The sequence below is a fragment of the Panthera leo genome, chromosome B4 (assembly GCF_018350215.1).
Source record: "Panthera leo isolate Ple1 chromosome B4, P.leo_Ple1_pat1.1, whole genome shotgun sequence".
In the NCBI taxonomy this organism is placed as follows: Eukaryota; Metazoa; Chordata; class Mammalia; order Carnivora; family Felidae; genus Panthera; species Panthera leo.
Window position 1 is genome coordinate 3,935,648 of NC_056685.1, and position 20,968 is coordinate 3,956,615.

Genomic DNA, 20,968 nt, shown 5'->3' on the forward strand with positions numbered 1-20,968 from the left:
CACAAGTTAGAGGACTCTCATCAGGCTCTCCTGAGCACTAGGTAATGTAGCATTAGCAGTAAACCACACAGGTTTTGGTGTTGGACAAACCACATACTTAGTCACTCTGGCAATTCTACTAGCCACATGACCTTGGACAAAGTATTAACATGCCACAGAACAGATGTGTGTGTGTGCTCTTGAGAAAGTTTTCTTTTTCCTCCTCCTCTTTGCCATCTCTCCTTCCCCCAACTTTCACTTAAAAAAAAAATCTCGGCCTTTTTTTGGGGGGGGACCTTCCTTATAGGGTAGTGTTGAGAATCATATTAGGCAAAGCAGACAAAAGCTAGCACTGTCTCTGGAACCAAACAGGACCTCAAAAAGATATTAATCCCCATCATTTTTATCCTGCCAAGAAGATCTGGGGGTAACAACAGTGGGTTACAGACACCTGAGCTTCTCTTACTTCGACACCTGGCGAGACATGAGCTAAAGGAGCTTTCCGTCTGTTGGGCATCAAATAATGAGGAAACTGACTGTGTCCTGACCCTACACCCACGTTCCCAAAGACAGGGCGTAGGGAAAATTGGGGGCTGCAAAACTCAACTGTACTTACATCATTTGTCAGAGATGCAGTTTGCTTTCCAAATGTTTTGAAGATGTATCATTGCAAGGAAATGAGGTTTTCTGTTAACAACGAACTGCACAAAATCCTAGAATCTTTTGGGATTTGAGCCTTATATACTCCTCGGCCAGCCTATCTTGACTAATTGAATCTACTTAATTGAGCTACAAATCTGTGAGGATGAGTTTCTTAAGGGATTTTGCAAACGTCCTGCTTATAGATAAATCAAAATGATTACAAAGTAGTCCTTCTCACCGCGCGTGGCTGCCAGAGCCTATGAAATGAAAAGTTAAGATGAGCGGAAATGGGCATATTCTAAAATATGGAAAAGAGCTGGTTCAGGTTCAGGATTAGTTGTGCACAGATGTTGCTGTTGGCTCCTGCTTAAAGAAAGTTTTCTCACTTCAAATCTGAGAGATGATCTTATGTCCCCTGCAATGGGGACATAGATGGAGAGATCTTCCCTATCAATCGGACTTCTTGTTCTGCTGCAATATTCAGTGTTCTCAACAAACAGTAATTAAAGGTAGGATTCTTTCTGAAAGGGAGACTGAGTCATAAAACCCTAAAGTTAATGTAATTTCTCAACATACTTGTATCATTGGTATTCTGAGATCCACCCACACTTAAAATTCATGGAAGGAAGCTTTCTGAATTTCAAAATGCTTATCATCCTACCAAAAAAGAATTAAAAAATGGTGTGGTTAAAAACCAGGTGTTGGAGCCCAGCTGAGACTAAAGTTTGGCTGTTCCTTGGCATTTTAAGCACCATGAATAATGTAAATTCTGTTTTCTGAAAAATGCTTTAAGAAGAATTAGTGGTCTAATCTGATCTTTACTAGCTGCATCCTTTTTCACTTCCGGCCATTATTTACAGATACAAGAAATGGAAGCCATGCATTTATAATTATAATCTGTCAAGCTGAAACACTAAATGAATACAATCGATCCCATTGTTAAGTTAATTTCCATTTACACACCTGAACAAATGACTTTATCTCTCTGGCTTCAATACTCTGGGCTCAAGACTTTCTTATATTTGAACATGCAACAATGGGAATAGAGATAGGATTTTTCTACAAAATATTAGTGTTGGTATATCTGAATATTTAACAGTATAATATTTGATTTGAAAAATTACACTTTGGTATCAAAATGGGTAACATTAAGTAGTGGGCTTATAAAAACAGAATCCACCCTTTTCCCAAACACTTTACCAATGAGAAAATACAGAAGACTTTCAAACCAGCTTTTCACCTAATTACTGCCATTCAGCTTAGTTTTAAAATCGTATCTTAAACCAGGTTTGAGAAACTGGTACCTATTCAAAAACAGTGTCCATGAGACTGAAAATGTTCCAATGAAAAATAAGCCCCTGACACAGCCAAATTAAATTTCATAAAGTTCATCCAAGCCTCTTGGCCTTTACTTCCAAATTTATTTTATCATATGTACCGTAAATTGAAAAGCAACAGGAAAAGTTATGCTGAACAGCTGTCCTACTATTATAAAAATTCTGGAAATGAAATTAACTATGGTTTATGATTCCATTTCAGTGCTGATGCTGAGGAAAGCTGCATTACAAAGGAGATTTCTTTTGCTGTCTTTTACAAACATCCATGAGGACAGACAATGCATTTATGGTGCAAAACATTTTCTCTGCACATGTGTGAGAGACAGAATAAAGTGTATAGACTAATTCAGAGAGGCACTAAAACCCCAGTGATCAAAAAAAATATTCTTTACTTACAAATTTACATCACTCCTTAAAACTGTCCCTATTTCTCATGGCTTTGGCTCATATGGTTTTCGGACCTATAAGGTCTTCAGTTGAAAAACCAAAATAGCTCGCACATGTTGGGGGAATGGCGTATAACCAAACAGCCTCACATACGGTGTCTCACATGATCCTTGCACCCAGATTTATGGAAGAGGTTGGTGAAGCTGCACGGAGACAGAAGCTGCTAGAGGCACATGACCGATCCTACAGATTTGTACCCCAGTTGCTTTCTCCTTAAGTGATGACAACTGCTTTAGAATTGCATTGCACAGATTGATCGACCTTGCCTAAAAGTGCTAGCAGAAGTCCACTTTCATGAGGGGCAAGAGGAAACCATCTGAAGCACTCATCTACGTCTAGAAGGACAGGCCAGTTTTGATGGGGAGTTTGGAACAGAGGGAGGAATGTAACAACAGAAAGGACAGGAGAAAGGATAGCTTTCAGATGCCCTAAACAGAAACCTTTCCACTGAAACATCACTGAAAATGTCAGAAGAAAACTTAAACATATTCACACACATATACACAGGCACACACTGCGTTCGTCAGCTGTCAAGGAAGGGAAGCAGTCTGAAAAACTGAAAACCAATGTACAAATGGGATCCAAAAGAAAAGCAGGACACTTGATTTCACTCTAAGATATCGAATAAAACTTGGTGGACGTGAGTTTTGATTTAAAAACTGAAGCTAAAGAAGGGGATGACTCAGATATAGGGTCTAAAGGACCCAGAAATCTAGGCCTCTGTGCAGGGGCATGCTGAAGCAGAACCTGCCCTGCAGGATAAAACAGGACAGGGCCTTGACCCAGGCGGGAAGAAAAAAGCCAAGCCACATGTGAAATTCAGTGCTGAATTTACCTCCAAAGGAAAAATCAATGTACTGTGGCCCCAGGTTAAGGGTATACATAGAAGAAAATGCAATTCCTTTTGAAGGTATGGCACTTCGACTCACTCTGCAGAATACTCTCACTATAAACTTGTAGGAAAACCGAGATTACAGTTAAAAAGAAAATCACAAGACCTACAAAAAGGCAAGGTAAAGAAGTTACCAAAATGAGACTAAACAGCAAAAGTATATGAAAATGATGAAACGTTTTGAAAATAACCAAAGGGAAACCCAGGCCTGAAAAGCAAATGAATGAAAATTTAAAAAAAAAAAAAAAAAAAAAATCAGCAGGTTTAAGAGCAGTTCCTCTAGATGAAGAAAGAACTAAAGAAATACAACGTATATTTAAACATTTTTTCGGGACAGCAGAAGAGACAGAGGCTGGCAACGCGCAACAGGAGTTTAAGAGAAACAGACACTACAGGAAGCCATCTGACGCTGGACGTGGAGTTCCTGGAGGAGAGACCAGAATGACTGGAGACTGTCAGAGAATGGCTGGGAATGTTCTGGAAATTCTAGGAAGTGTTAATACTCCAGTTCAGGATATCAGTGAATTCCAAACCACAAATATAGAAAAAGCAAAACTAGTCAGAGTACATGGAAACATTAAACCGCAAAGACAGAGAGAAGGTATTAATAAAAAAGTGGAATAAAACAAGACAAAGCAAAACAAAGAATACCTAAAAAAGATCAAGAAGGTTAAACGTACCCCCTCATCAGCAAAAATGGAAGCTATCAACCAAAAACTTTATTTTCAACAAAATAAAGTTGTCTCTCCAGTTAAGAGACAAGGTTGTCAGAATGGATAAATCAACTAATTTATGTATATGCCATTTACAAGAGACAAACCTAAAACTTTAGGACAAAGAAGATTGAAAAATAATTTTTAAAAAGGTTGTATCAACTATAAGGCAGATACTAAACAAAAGAAAGTTGGTATGACTATATTATCACGTAAAATATATCTTAGGCCAAAACTTACTCAAGTTAGAGCTATCAAATAATGATAAAAAATTTGAGGGGTGTCTGGGTGGCTCGGTCAGTTAAGCCTCTGACTTCAGCTCAGGTCATGATCTCGCGGTTCATGAGTTCGAGCCCCGCGTCAGGCTCTGTGCTGACAGCTCCGGGCTTGGAGCCTGCTTCGGATTCTGTGTCTCCCTCTCTCTCTGTCCTTCCCCCACTCGTGCTCTGTCTCTGTCTCTCAAAATCACAGTAGTAAAAAAAAAGAATTTAATAAAATATTTGCATTAACCAATAAACTACGAAATCCTATACTTAGAAATACAGGAATAATTGAAAAATTCATCATCATAGTTAGAGATTCCATACAGATCTTTGGTAACTGGCAGATCAAACAAACAGTAAAATCAGTTAGTAAGTGAATATTTAAACAAAACAAGCCTAACATAATGCATTCATATGACAACCAAATATTGAGGAGTACTCATTCTTATACGAATACATGTATTTTTGATATGTATATATTCTGTCTTAGCGATATGCACAGAACTCAAAACCACAATATATTTTATACTCACTAGAAAAACAAAAGTTAAAATCTGACAACATCAACTTTTTTGAGATTATCAACTGTGCTTTACTGGTGAAAGAGACAGCTATGCACTAAACTTTTTTTTTTAATTAACAGACATTACTGTTTACAGAAATTTTAGATTTATAGAAAACTGAACAGGTAGTACAGAGTTCCCGTGTATTCCTCCCCTTTTCTATGCTTTTTCTATTATTAACATCCTGCATTACTGTAACACATTCATTACAATTGATAAATCAGCATTGATACCTCGGTATTAACTGAAGCCCATGGTGGGTATTAGGGTTCACTCTGTGTTGTACATTTCTGAGGGTTTCAACAAATGCATCATGTCCTGTATCCCACCATTAGAGTATAATACAGAATAGCATCACCGACCTAAAAACACCCTATGCTTCACGTATAGACCTCCTCTTTCCCCCCATTAACCCTTGAAAATCACTGATAATTTAGTTTTTACTATAGTTTTTACTTTTCCAGAATTCCATGTTGTTGGTAACAGAGTACGGAGCCTTTTCGGATTGTCTTCTTTCACTCAGTCATACGCATTAAGGCCCCTCCATGTCTCTTCATGGATTAAGAGCTCATTTCTTTGTATCACTGAATAGTACTCCATTGTATAGATGGACCAGGACTGATTTACCAATTCACCTATACAAGGACACCCTCATTGCTTCTCATTTTTGGCAATTTGAACAAAGGTGCTACACACATTCATGTGCAGGCTTTTGTATGGATTTTTCAGTTTTCACTTTATTTGGATAAATACCAGGGAGCACTATTGCTGGAACACATGTAAAAATACACTTAGTTTTGTAAGAAAGCACTATCTTCCAAAGTGGCTGTACCGTTTTGCATTCCTACCAGCAATAAATGAAAGTTTTTTTTGTTCTGCTTCTTCACCAGCATTTGGTGGTGTTAGCATTTTAGACTTTGGACATTCTAGTAGATGCGTAGTGGTGCTCGTTATTGTTTCAATGTGTAATTCCCTGAAATTACATGATATAAAACATTTTTTCAGATGCTTTATGTGCCATCTATTTACCTTCTTTGTTGAGGCATCTGTATAGATCTCCCATTTTTTAGTGAGGATGCTTGCTTTCTTATTGTTCAATTTCAAGATTTCTTGATATATTTTTAATATAAATCCTTTATCAGATATGTGACTTGTAAATATTTTCTTTCAATCCATGGCTTGTCTTTTCATTCACTTAACGGTATCTGTCAAAAATCGTAAATTCCAAACTTGAATGAAATCTAACATAATTTTTTTTATTTAATGGATCATGCTTTTGGTGTTATATCTAAAAAGCGATTGCCAGATCCAAAGTCACTTAAGGTTTTTTCAATGTTATTTTCTATAAGTTATATAATTTTTGTGTTTTGTTCTTAGGTCAATAATCCACTTTATTTGTGAAAGGTATACACTTTGTGTCTTGATTTGACTGTAGATGTCCAATTGTTCTAGAACCATTTGTTAAAGAGGCTACCTTTGCTCCACCGTATTTATTGCCTTTGCTCCATTGTCAAAAATCAGTAGATCTATTTCTGGGACCTCTATTCTGTTCCATCGATCTACTTATCTATTGTTTTGCCAATGCCACAATGTCTATATCATTTTGGCCTTATAGTAGGTCTTGAAGTTGAGTAGCATCAGTCTCCAGCTTTGTTTTTCAATACTGTATTGGCTATTCTGGGTCTTTTTCCTCTCCGTGTAAAATTTCGAACCAGTTTCTCTTTTTTTTTAAGTTTATTTATTTTGAGAGAGAGAGAGAGACAACGTGTGTGCAAGCGGGGGGGGGGGGGGGGGAGGAGGGGGGCAAAGAAAGAGAGAGAGAGAATCCCAAACAGGCTCCATGCTCAGCGTGGAGCCCGATGTGGGCTTGATCTCACAATCATGAGATCATGACCCAAACTGACATCAAGAGTCAGACGCTCAACCAACTGAGCCACCCAGGTGCCCCTAGAATTAGTTTCTTGGTATCTACAAAACAACTTATTGGAATGTTGGGGGGATTGCATTGAATCTATATACCAAGTTGGAAATAGCTTTCCAATATTTTTCCTACTCCTACACCTGGAATATCTCTCCATTTATTTGGTTCTTCTTTGATTTTTTTTAATCAGAATTTTGTATATTTCCTGAAATAGATCTTATATATATTGTTAGATTTATTTCTATGTACACCCTTTTTTGGGGGTGCTAAAATAATTCGTATTTGGTGCTAAAATAATTTGATGTTTTTAATTTCAAGTTCTAACTGTTTATTGCTGGTATATAGGTTAACAATTGATTTTTGTATATTAACATTATATCCTGCACCTTGTTATAATCACTTATCATTTCCATGAGTTTTTGGATTTCTCTTATTTTCAATAATCATGTCAATTTTAGTTTTTTAATCCTGTTTACCTTTATTTCCTATTCTTGTTTTATTGCATTAGGCAGGACTTCAAATATAAGGTTAAAGAGTGATGAGTGGGAACATCTTTGCTTTGTCCTGATCTCAGGTAGAATGCTTCTAGTTTTTCACAATTATGTATGATGTTAGCTTATAAATTATTTTGTTGATTTTCCTTATCAAGTTGAGGAAATCCACCTCTATTCACACTTTTCAGTGAGTTTTTAGATGAACAAGTGTGTTAGATTTTGCCAAATGTTTTTTCTGCATCAACTGACATGACGATAAGATTTTCCTTCTTTAACCTGTTGATATGATGGATTTTCAAATCTTTAAACACCTCTGCATACCTGAAATAATTCTCACTTGGTTGTGGTATATAATTCTATTACATATTCTTGGATTCCCATCGCTAATATTATATTGAGGATTTTGCTACTACGCTTACAAGAAATATTGTAGTTTTCCTTTACCATAATGTCTTTATCTGGTTGTGGCATAGGGTAATGTTGGCCTTAGAGAATGAGTAGGAAGTACTGGGGCACATGAGTGGCTCAGTCAGTTAAGCGTCCAACTCTTGGCTCCACTTCAGTCCATGATCTCAGTTCGTGAGCTTGAGCCCCACATCGGGCTCAGTGCTGTCAGCACAGAGTCTGCTTGGGATTCTCTCTCTCTCTCCCTCTCTCTCTCTCTTTCAAAATAAGTAAAGTTTAAAAAAAAAAAAAAGAATGAGTAGGAAGTATTACCTCGACTTCTATTTTCTGAAAGAAATTGTTGATAAATGGTATTGTTTTTTTAAATGTTTGGGGGAATTCACCAGTGAAACCATCTAGATCTAGTGCTTTCTTTTTGGAAAGATTAATTCCATTTCTTCAATACATTACCCACATCTCTTTGTGGGAAATTTGTTAGATTGTGTCTTCCAAGGAATTCATACATTTAATTTATCAAATTTTAGGTCATAGAATTGCTCATAATATTCCTCTACCATTCTTTTAATGTCCATGAAATCATTAGTGATAGCTCTACTTCATTTCTGGTATCAGTAACTCTTACATTCTCTTTTTTCTATTTTACTTAGCCTGGTTAGAGGGTTACCATTTTATTGATATTTTCATCAATAAAAAGAACCAGGTTCTGATTTTATGGACTCTCTATAATGTTTTCCTGTTTTCATTCATATCTGCTTTAACTTTTCTTCTGCACTTTTTAGATTTGCATGCCTCTTCTTTCTCTGGTTTCATAAAGTGGGAGCTTACCTTACTGATGTTAGATCTGTCTTCTTTCTGGTGTACACATTCACTGCTGTATGTTTCCTTCTATGTATCGCTTTTACTGCATCCCATAATTCTGGATGTTTTATACTCAAACTTTAATTCAAATTTTAAAAAAAATTAATTTTATTTAGTTTCTCATATTCTTAATTTCTCTTGAGGCTTCTTTGACCCACATAGTTTTTAAAAATGTGTTGCCAGATCTCCAGTATCTTCGGTTTTCCAGCCATCTTTCTGATATTAATTTCTAGTTTTATCCCATTGGGTTATGAGAGCCTATTTTGTAAGATTTCTACCCTTTTATATTTAAGATATGTTTTATGCCATAGAATATGATCTTTGTGAATGTTCCATGTGAAGTTGAAAAAAAATGTGTAATCTGCAGGAGTTGAAACCCAGTGGACTGATTGTGCTGTTCAACTAGATCCTTACTCATTTTGTGCCTGTTTGATCTGTCAATTACTGGCATAGCTGTAGTGGTTTTATCTTTCTCCTTACAGGTCTATCAGCTTTTTCTTCATATACTTTGATGTTCTGTTGCTAAATGCATATACGTTAATGGATTGTTATGTCTTCTTGAAGAATTGACCCATTTGTTATTATCTTATATCCTTCTTTTTTAACTTTCAAGTGGTTTATTTCCATGATTAATAATTATATTTCCAACAGTGCATCAAGCATCTGAGGATAACATTACAGTAAAACCTTGGTTTGCAAGCATAATTTGTTCTGAAAACATACTTATAATCCAAAGCACTTGTATATCAAAACGAATTTCAAGAACTATTGGCTCAGTTGTGATCATGTGACGTTCGGCATCACATACTACTTGTATCGCATGACGTCGCTCGTTTATCAAGCTAAAACTTACTAGAAAGGGTCTTGCGGAACACTCTCAGAACGAGTTACTCGCAATCCAAGGTTTCACTGAATTTTGAGTAAAAGCAGAAATTTTCTGGAGAGACTTCCCTCTCTCTCTCAGGTCAGGCAGCTCAAATGTCCACCGCGTGCAGCGGTGCACAGAGATGGGGCTCAGAGGCAACTTCCTCCTCCCTTGAACTCAGGAGCAGCTTTTCTAGGTGCTTCAGGTGCTGTCAGAGATGACTGTTGCCTCTGACAGCTGCAGCTGCTCCCTGTCCTTCATTCTGAGGGCTGGCAGTGCCGAGGTTCTCATCCCAGGTCAACAATCTAAGACAGAGGCAGTGGAATCCACGTGTGAGGAAGGTAAAGAGGCAAAGAAGCTGAATCGGCAAATGCTCCTGAGTCTTTGCACAACCACTGATGAAGCTGATCTTCACCCCTGTTGCTCTCCCCTTTCTCCAATGGCAGAGGACAGGCCAGACACCGGGCCAGGAGCTCCTGGGCTGAGGCTCTGCACATCACATCAGCGGTTCTGAGCCGCACGCTCTTCTTTATGGGCCGCAAATACGGAGTAGGAAAAATGTCTGCAGAAGGGCAAAAGGACTTTATCCGCCCCAATTCTCCTGATTCAGCTGTTGCTCCTTCTGTGACCACATTCTGGCTTGTTCCCACCACAAAGAAACATCGTATTTTTTTAAAACGGTTTTTAAAAATGTACGTATATCTAACCACCTTCACTTGGTACCTGTGATGTGATAGAAAGCCTGGGGGCTGCCAGGCTTCAGCATGTGGCTCATGCACATGGCAATGACATCGTGTCATGGGATCCGGGCAACTGAGGGCACTGCCCCCAAGCGGGGGAGGGGCTCTTGCTCTTCCACCTGCAGTCGGACGTGCGGAGCAGTTTCCCCGCTTGGGACTGGAGGACCGGCTGGGGATCTGGGAGACATGGTTGGACTACGGAGCACACGGGGAGCCACAGAGCCCACGGGGGGGTTGGGGAGGGGGCAAAAGTCCATCTGCAGAAGCTGGAAGCCGAGCACAGCCTGCCTCAGCCGGGCCAGGTGCTCCAGGACATTTCAGTGAAGGAGAGGAAGCAGCTAGCAGCCACTTACCTCCCCCCACCCCACCACCACCTCAGCAAAACTGGTGACGGGCTGAGGGCAGGACACAGAGCTGCTTGCAGGGGACCCCAGGGCCACGTCTTTAAAAGCGGAAGACGGCGCCGGGCTCCTGCGAGCCCAGGCCGTCCTGCAGCCTCTCCCCTGTCCTGGAAAAACCGACCGCTAAACCCACGCCAACTCCACCTTCCCCGTACCGAATGAGGGTCTGGCAGCAAAGGTCAAGCGCACAGGGGCGACAGCAGACCAAGCACCGCACCAGACCTGTGAAGCCTGCGCCGTGCCTTGTGAAGCCTTCATGGAATCGGGGATCTCAATGAGATCCGCGATCAGTTCACCTGACACCAAATCCCGTCGCCTAGGGCCATCCTCCACTCCTGTGTGGGCCGCGTCCCCTCCCGGGCTCCGCACGAGAACGTGCTGAGGGCTGACTTACTCAAGATGCCGAAACGCTGGATCCCGCGAGCATCCCGGGCCTCTCCCGGATGGTGTGTCGCTTTGCGCAAAAACACGGGGCTGACCGAATGGAAACTGCGGTTCAGCCGCCACGGGGCTACACTGGGAAACCGCTGGGCTGCGGCGGCCTGCAAGGACCAGGGGTGCATCCTCCGATCCAATTACCGGCAGGCAGGAAGTTCCGCGTGTACAAAACCAGTCCGCTTCCTTGCACAGCCTGTTGAACGCGGGAGCCGCCCTCCGCCCGCACCGCGAGCCTCGGAAAACCTGCCGCCGCCGCCACGCTGCCCAGCCCGAGTTTCCCGCCGCGCCGGGCGGAAGACGCGGCGGCCGGACTTCCGGTCTGCGGGTTCCGGCCGGCGCGTGGCCCCGCCCCGGGCGTGTCTGCCCTCGGTTCCGCCCCGCAGCCAGGCGGCGGGCCTGCAAGGCCCCGCTCCGTCGCAGATAAGGTTTCTTTGAGATTTCTGTGAGGAGCGGGCCCCTGTGCTGACGCAGGCGGAGCGGTGGAGCTGGAGACTCGAGAGCAGAGGGTGTGGCGCCCGCGCGAGGCTGTCAGGCTGCTGCCCAAGCAGAACCGTCGTGGGAGTTGGCGTGTGAAGTAGGTGGCGCGGCGGGCGCTCCGGTGACCTTGGCCCGGAGGGGAGGAGTCGTCACTCCTAAGGGGAAGGGGCGGCCTCTTGGACGAGGCCCGTCGGCCTGCTGGAGGCCGTTCCGATTCACTCCCAGCCCCGAGTCAGGTGTTACCCCCCCGCCCCCCCCCGCGAACCCCCCACCCGGGCACCCGGAGGGAGGTGCGACCGCGCCCCTGGGCACCTGCTGACACCAGGTGCACAGACGTCAACCGTCACGTCATGTTTCCCATAAAGTCAAGCAAAGGTAGAAGGACTACAGGTGTGAGGGGTGGGGAGGAGAGCACAGGAAATGCAAAACATTGCCCAGGCGGTGGCATGGGGTACATTTCTTGCTTACATCTTGAATTATTCAGTGATATTTAACCACATGTCACTGGTTTTGTTGTTTTAAATCCCACTTACAGTGCTGTTCGGTGATCCATGACAACGAGCAGGGATCACCAAACGTTAAAATCGTAATGGTAGTATGGACACGTGCTCTGACTTGAAATTTTCTTTTTCCCTAATCAAAATGAATTCTTGGGATAGAGCTCAGCAGACGTAACGGACACGTGTAAAGTGCCTGGTTTATTTTATCACAGAGTACCCCGTACATCTAGGGGTCAGGTTGTAGAACCTTTTCCGTCTTCAGTCTTTGGGTCAATTTTCTTTTTACAATACAATCAGCGTCATTCATCATACTTTGGAAAGATACTACTGTTGGGGAAAGAGGGATGAGTAAGAGAGGAAACCTGCTTGTAGATAGCTTAAAATTGAATAGAGGTAATGCCAAGAAAACCACTGGGCATTTCACGTACATGGTTAAGTTCTGCGGAAAAAATAGTATTTTACAAAGCTAAGCTTTTTCTAGGCATATTAATAAATATTAAGTGTAAATATTATAAAAGTCATGATTTTATTAGCGTAGCATCTCATTACTCTCTTTTTAACATTCTGATCATGAGTCTTATTTCTTAGCTGTTTATTTCTACTCTTTTCTCTGCTTTTTTTCTGTTGTACGCAGAAAGAGATGTCTAAAAAGATAATTAAGGAGATACTACAGATTATAGGGTACTTTAAAGATATATTGTAAGCTGGTGGACATAATGTAATTTTAGTTATTTTAAGAGACTGAATAAAAGTGTCTAGATTGGCTGCTAAATTCTTACATATTTAGAGTTTCATTCATAAGGAGAAGGGACTAAAGCCTTACTCTTCCATTTTAATTCACAAAATAGGAACTATTTCAGGCGCACTTAATGTGTAAAGTATATATACCAGAGAGAAAAGGATTCTAATTACACGCTTGACTTGAGAAATCTAATTTAGTTGCATGAGAAAAGTTAATTTGATAGAAACATTTTTGTTGATGTCATTTTAACAGTCTAACATAGTTGGTACCTTCACTTGAAGACTGATTAATTGGTGACAAGCTGATGTTTGATTCTTGTATCTAATGTGGAGATAATTTGAGTTAACGCTAATCATAAGTGGAATTTACAAATTATGGGTTTATATTTAGCATTTATTTAGAATTTTTTTCTGTGTAGATACTTAGCTACATTGAACTATAGCTACTTAACTGTATTTTTAAAAATCAAGCTATTGGAGTGTTTTCACTGGTAAAAAAATTCTGATCAATTATACCTTATATAAAAATTAATTCTGGTAAATTATAGTTCTTTATGAGAAAGTTAAAACACCAAATCCTCTAGAAGAAAATATAGAAGGAGGGGCACCTGCGTGGCTCACTTGGTTGAGCACCTGACTTTGGCTCACGTCATGATCTTGAGTTTGTGGGTTCGAGCCCTGCGTCAGACTCTCTGCTGACAGCTCAGAGCTTGGAGCCTGCTTTGGATTCTGTGTCTCCCTTTCTCTCTGCCCTTCCCCTGCTTGTGCTCTCTCTCTGTCTCTTAAGAAATAAAATGTTGGGGCGCCTGGGTGGCGCAGTCGGTTAAGCGTCCGACTTCAGCCAGGTCACGATCTCGCGGTCCGTGAGTTCGAGCCCCGCGTCAGGCTCTGGGCTGATGGCTCAGAGCCTGGAGCCTGTTTCCGGTTCTGTGTCTCCCTCTCTCTCTGACCCTCCCCCGTTCATGCTCTGTCTCTCTCTGTCCCAAAAATAAAAAAAAATAAAAAAAATAAAAAAAAAAAACGTTGAAAAAAGAAATAAAATGTTAAAAAAAAATTTTTTTAAAGAAAATATAGAAGGAAATCTCAATTACCTGGATTCGGTAAAGGGATCACAAGTAGCAATAACCATAAAGTGAAAAAATTGATTGGTTTCCATTCAAATTAAGAAATTCTGTTCCTTAATGATGCCATAAAAGTGAAAATATAAGCTACAACATGAATGAATGTTAGTTTCTAAGTATGACCAACTAAGCCCCTACCACATAACCCCCTGCAAAAAAGCTACTGAAAATCTTAGACATATTACAAAATAACAACTACCTGAAGGGACACCAGCAGAAAGATTCTGGTGAGGAGTATACACTTTCTGAGAGGATTGGAGACTGGGAGCTATAAAGGTTCTGTAACCTGCATGGTGGCAGGGGTGCAGTGGACAAGGAAGACACCCACAGTCTTCCTGGCTAGGGACATCTGACAAGTGAGGCTGGGAAGCACATGCTGAAGAGATGGAGAGAATCCCATGAGAGAAGGAGCTAGAGAAAATCACCCAAATCTTTCTACCCACATCCCTGCCTGAGCTCTGAAACCTATGTGTAGGATGGACTGAAGACAAATGATCTGACTCAGATCGGAGTTGCCTTTTAAGGAATAGAGTCTGCAGCTCAAACAGAACCAAAGTATCTGCTGACACATGTGCAACAATATTCATCTGAGAAATATAATAAAATCAAGAGCCTTCTTGAGATTCATAAGACCCAAGATGTAATCCACTAGTAATAGACCTCACAGAATCCAAAAAACAGAACCCATTCTCACAAGAAAAGGAAATCAGTAGAGCCTGTTCTGAGATGAACCCAATGTTTCAACTAACAGACAAACATTTTAAAGCAGGAATTCTATGTATTCTTAATAAATTAATAAAAGCCTTTTCAACGAATGAGACAAAGTAAGTATTAACAAGAAGAATAATAAAGTTTTTATTTCCATTTCAAATGGCAGCTTTAGAACTGAAAAAAATTCTTTGAATTTAGGAAATAAAATACACACAATAGAATGGCTAAAATTAAGAAGACTATTATCATTAAGTGCTAGTGAGGATGTGACACAGGTTATCTCACACATTGCTGGTGGGAATAGGAAATTATTTGAATGCTTTTCAAACGTCAGCTGTACAATGAACAAGTAAGTCAACAGTCCTATCGGTATTTGTCAAAGAGAAATGGAACTGTGCCACTGACGACTTGTACAAAGCGGCTTTGTACTTAATAGCTTGAACCAAAATCAACCCAGATGTCCACTAACCACAGAAGAATGGATCAAGCAATTGTGGTCTCTTCACCCAATAGAATATAGTACTGGGCAATAAAGTAAATGCCTTATTTTTATTAATAGCATGTGTATCAAAAATGTTTCCATGAGTGAACGAAGACAGACACAAAAGAGGGTGCATTGTAATTGCGCTGGCATAACATTCTAAAGCAAGCACAAGTTTTGTATGTACTGACAGCAAAGCAGTGATTACCTGCCTCTGGGTACAGGAGGGGGTGATAGCTCAGGGCGCACAGGGTCGTAGTGGATGAAGAAAATATTCTGTCTTTATTGTGTCAAGGGCAAAACGCTGCAATAGTGAATCAAATATGTTGGAGTTTACATCACAACTTACCCAACTTTTGAAGTCATGAGGTATTAGTTAACATTTTTAAAATTTGTTTGACTTTCCTTGACACCGTTCCCCTTTTCTTACATGAACAGAAATCTTTTCATTCCTCAGAAACCCTGCTAACATCAAGGAATATATGTTGTGAAATGCTGTTGTAGGGGATGAAACAATAATGAAACAAAGGTACTAGCTCCCCCCTAATGCCCTTGTGGAAGATACAAGAAAAATGCAAGTATCTCCGTCACATTCAATGTTACATGCTGTAAAAAAAATCCAGGGGCGCCTGGGTGGCTCAGTCGGTTAAGCGGCCGACTTCGGCTCAGGTCATGATCTCGCGGTCCATGAGTTCGAGCCCCGCGTCGGGCTCTGTGCTGACAGCTCAGAGCCTGGAGCCTGTTTCAGATTCTGTGTCTCCCTCTCTCTGACCCTCCCCCGTTCATGCTCTGTCTCTCTCTGTCTCAAAAATAAATAAACGTTAAAAAAAAAAAATTAAAAAAAAAATCCAAAACTGTGCTGGAAATTCTAACAATGTATCTGATATGTCGCTTCTTAATTTTTTTTTAATGTTTATTTTTGAGATAGAGTCTGAGCAGGGGAGGGGCAGAGAAGGAGGGAGACACAGAATCCGAAGCAGGCTTCAGGCTCTGAGCTGTCAGCACAGAGCCTGACATGGGCTTGAACTCACAAACCGTGAGATCATGACCTGAGCCAAAGTTGGACGCTCAACCGACTGAGCCACCCAGGCACCCCACGATATGTCACTTCTTAAAGGCAGTTTAAGGTCATGAGAATGAGAGCCTTTGAGCCAAATTTCCCTCCAGGAGTCTCTGTTTTGAATATAACCCATGGGTACTAGAAATATTAACACTTTCTTAGTAACTTTAGATTTGAAGAGAATCCTCTTAAACAAGAATTGTCTTGATGTATCACTGTCGGCATCGAGGAGGGACACAGTGTTGCCGAGTGGGTACAAGATTCCGTGGGTGTTTAGAGATAACACGTGTACCCAATCTGTGTAGTTCCACATAACGTCTGCAGAAAGCTTAAGCCTATTTGCTAATCAAATAGCAGCTAAAAGGTGAAACGTGTTCACATATTGTCATGTCCAACATTCTAGACCGAAACCTAAATGAAAGATTGATCTGTGCTTTATATTCTTTTCCCTGCCTTCCTGAAGGTTCCTAACAGAATTGATTTATCCGAGCATCTTCTTTTTAAATGAACAGTTTCTAGCAAAGCGTATGCCTGCAGTACCCTTCAGCACCTTGTCATTTAAGAGGCTTGGTGACCCTTGACCAACAGCTTTTACAGTAGTTGGTCTTTCTTTGAACTTTACACACCTTGAGCCCAGTTTGCTGAGTAGGTGAGTTTTTCCCTGATCCTATTTTTAACATTTGGAAGCTGCTTTACCTTTCAGGGTGTGCTGAATGCTACCTTGGTGATGTTAAACTAACTTAGGCTCCCTAAGCAACTATATTCCTTTCGGCACATAGTTTATACAGCATCTTTCCAAGTCCATTTGCCCATCTTGGTTTGCCATCCTCAGGGAGCCATGGGTCCTGAGTTTGAATTGAATAGCCCAACCAGGTTCAGGCAGGTTGGATATTTAACACCAAAGCGCCCAGGGCCAGGGTTGTGGCTGACTGCGGGCCTCTGATTCTTCCCCCACCTCCGTAGCAGGCCATGCTAGCCCCAGGGTTCACTCAGGTCTTGAGAGAGACTGTAGTAGGGGCTCCTCTCCAAGTATGTCGAAATGTCTGAAAACTTTTTGTGCACTCCTAAAATTCTGAATTGCTTGAAAAAAAAAAAAAAAATGAAAACTCTGCACACCCAAGAGCTAGCATTGGTTTGGACAGAGAGCCCAGAGTTCTCCTGTTTTGGACCGAAGGAAAGCTTTTCCTCTCCATGAAGCAGCCCTTCTTCCATTCACTGCCCCCCTCTCCAAGTCCTGGCCTTGACTTGTGTGTGGTTGTGGACTCAGGGAGATCGCAGTACTGCAGACTCGTGTGGGCATCTGACGTAGAGTGTACCACTCACTGGGTCCCCCCTCCCCTTGTACGATTTCCATTTCTGTGACAGACATGCAGAAAGCACAAAAAGAGTATGTTTCACATTTCGTGCATACCAGAGTATGATGAATGGCCAAGGCGTTTAAGTTTACCTGATAATTACCAGCCACTCAAGCTGTATAGAACCCTGACTTTCTCTTTAATCCCTCACTACACCATAGTATTCAGCAAGATTCTATCATACGATTTATAGATGGTCTTTCGGATCAGTAAACTCAGAAAAATTTAAAATATCCCAGAAAGGTATTTATACTTATATACAGGAGATTTAGCTGGCTACCAGAATTTTAAATATTTAGATGAATACGTGAGCCATGTATTAATATAAATTATGTACAAATATGTCTTTGTCATTAGAGTGAAATATCCTCTTATGGCTAGAGTTACTGAACTAATTTGTTGAACTTATTTTATTTTGTATTTCAAAATTAGTGTTAATATGAATGTTGGAATATGAGGGTTCTTGTAATTGGATTACCAGAATATCTGAGTATTAGAAAAGATGTGAAAAATTACTTCCAGTTCTATTAGATTCAAAAAGATTTATTGAGATCCTGAAATATCATACTTGCCAAAGGGGAGAACTGTCTTCCAAACTCATCTTTCTTTTCTAAATTTGGTTGTCCAAAATCACTGCATTTGCTGCAGTTAATAAAAATCTCTGGCAAGGCATTCGAGTGTTCCTGCTGAAAGCTGCAAGCACTCTCCCCTAAAGACTTGGAATGACACTAAATTAATATGAGGGAGGAAAGGAAGAATTAATTAGTGTTTGATAGCAGAGCATTAGATGTTGATTTATTAGTCAGGACCAACATCAGCTGAGTTTACTTTATAAACCTCAAACCATATCCTTCCCAGGCTCATTCTCATCACTACCATAAATCGTCTGTATATTAACTGATAGTAATTTGTTAGAAACAAACATAAGGAGCTCGAAGTCAGATGGTGACACAGGCATGGATTGCAGATTTCCTCTTATTAAAATGACCAGAGGAATGTCACGGCTATGGGGGAAATTGCATTAGCGTAGGAGAACGAATAACTTGGTTAACCACAGGCAAGTGAAATAGAAACAGAGCAGGGGTTACACTATTGGTGCCAGACACAGTAGTGTTTGAGGCAACAAACTTTCAAAAAATAATGAGGATGTTTACTCTTGATAAATGTTACAATTTGTTACAATTCACATGAAAGCTTTTTTTTTTTTTAATAACTAGATTTTATTTTTGCTAGATTTATTTTTATATCACTGATTTTACAATTCTGATTAAAACTGACCTGAGTTGCGGGGAGTGGGGGGCACCTGGGTGGCTCAGTCGGTTAAGCATCCGACTTCAGCTCAGGTCATGATCTCGTGGCTTGTGTGTTCAAGCCCCGCGTCAGGCCCTGTGCTGACAACTCAGAGCCTGGAGCCTGCCTCTCATTCGGTGTCTCCCTCTCTCTCTGCCCCTCCCCTGCTCATGCTGTCTCTCTCTGTCTCTCAAAAATGAATTAAAACATGGGGCGCCTGGGTGGCGCAGTCGGTTAAGCGTCCGACTTCAGCCAGGTCACGATCTCGCGGTCCGTGAGTTCGAGCCCCGCGTCAGGCTCTGGGCTGACGGCTCGGAGCCTGGAGCCTGTTTCCGATTCTGTGTCTCCCTCTCTCTCTGCCCCTGCCCCGTTCATGCTCTGTCTCTCTCTGTCCCAAAAATAAATAAAAAACGTTGAAAAAAAAAATTTAAAAAAAAAATGAATTAAAACGTTAAAAAAAAATTAAAAAAAAAGAAACTAGAAAACGGGGCGCCTGGGTGGCTCAGTCGGTCAAGCGTCCAACTTTGGCTCAGGTTATGATCTCGCGGTCCATGGGTTCGAGCCCCGTGTCGGGCTCTGTGCTGACAGCTCAGAGCCTGGAGCCTGCTTCGGATTCTGTGTCTCCCTCTCTCTCTGCCCGTACCCTGCTTGCACTCTCTGTCTCTCATAAATGAATAAATGTTAAAAAAAAAAAAAATTAAAAAAAAAAAAACTGACCTGAATGGATCAGTTTTATCTGTACTATTCTAGTTCTTTGATGCCTTTTTTTCTTTTTTTTTTTTTAGAAGAAGGGGTAGTATTTTTTACAGATGCAGAATGAGCAGGTAGTGAGTCAAGACCATTGAAGCAAGAACTGTGTACACGTAATAATTCATTGCACTTTTGATAACATTTTGAAAATGTGTAGGGAAAAGAGCAAATGGGCTTTGCTAATCTGTATCATATAAATACATGCAGAGATTTGTTTCATTGTTATTAGTAGAATTTATTGGGTCAGTAAGATTGGGAAAACTGAAAAAGCATACATTGTTGCGCTTAAGAGCATGTTAGAAAATTGTAGGCCAAAATGTTTACAAATGCAAGGAAAATGTGAGACAGTTTGACCTACAATGTAACTGACAGTAACGAATTATAGTTTGTAAAATAAAGAAGTGGATATATCATGAGTCTCTCCTGATGTAAATACTCAAATAAATAAACAGGGGAGAAGGGAAAACTTTTTCCTAGAGTGTCAGTCCAACAATATAAACATACAAGGAATGATGGTGAAAATAGAATGTCATCCTTTACAAACACCACAATCAAGTTGGTTTCAGTCAAGAATTATCAGAGATGCTGGGGCGCCTGGGTGGCTCAGTCAGTTAAGCATCTGAGTCTGGCTCAGGTCATGATCTCACAGTTCATGAGTTCACGCCCTGCATCGCGCTTCGGACTCTGCGTCTCCATTTCTCTCTGCCTCTCCCCCACTGGCACTCTGTCTCTCTGTCTTTCTCTCTCAAAAATAAATTAAACATTAAAAAAAATTAAGAGGAATCATCAGAGATGCTAAAATTAGCAAAGTATAAAGAGAAACAATATTTACATACTCGAAAATATCACCAAACAAGGTACTTATTAATGACAAAGTCAGGAATTAAAATTGTACGTCAGGTAATCAAAGTTGACATCATCAGGAATGAAAGCTATCAACACCACATAGCTCCTAATTTAACGCACTGAGAAAGGCACAGATTCTGGGGTATTCTTGTAAAACAGTGCCTCGCCTGAATTTAATCAACAATGTCGGACAAACCCAACTCGAGGGCCATTCTAGAACATGACTGGTCAGTACACTTCAAATTTCCAAATTTCAGGGTCCTGAAGGACAAATAAAGACTGATCATCTCTGCAGACTGGAGAGGACTGGAGGCCCGAGACACTCAGTAGGCGTGGGGATCGGGGATTCTCTCTCTCCTCGAACAACAGCAAGGGTGATAGTTCGGCAGTTGGCAAGATTCACATGAGATCTGTGGATTAGTGGGTAGCATTTTATTTGTGTTAGCCTTCTGCTCATGACAGTGTATTGTGGTTGTGAGGGAGACACTGAGGGAAGAGTACATGGGAATTTTTTCCCTATTTTCTACCTTCTTAGCTTAAATTATTCGAGATGAGCGTGTTTTTAAAAAGAAATATAAGGGGGCGCCTGGGTGGCGCAGTCGGTTAAGCGTCCGACTTCAGCCAGGTCACGATCTCGCGGTCCGTGAGTTCGAGCCCCGCGTCAGGCTCTGGGCTGAT

At 41.0% G+C, this 20,968-nt stretch overlaps 1 protein-coding gene and 1 pseudogene across 1 annotated transcript in view; one reads left to right on the forward strand and one right to left on the reverse strand.

The window, feature by feature from the left end:
- The window catches only part of LOC122224086, a 191,117-nt gene extending 179,129 nt beyond the window's left edge, over nucleotides 1–11,988 (reverse strand). Inside the window, exons 1-2 of the mRNA XM_042945447.1 lie at nucleotides 11,969–11,988; nucleotides 10,915–11,415 (exon numbers count right to left, since the gene is read on the reverse strand). Of these exons, the coding sequence (XP_042801381.1) occupies nucleotides 10,915–11,415; nucleotides 11,969–11,988 (521 nt within the window). The remainder of the gene's footprint in view (nucleotides 1–10,914; nucleotides 11,416–11,968) is intronic.
- The window catches only part of LOC122224099, a 149,370-nt pseudogene continuing 139,735 nt past the window's right edge, over nucleotides 11,334–20,968 (forward strand).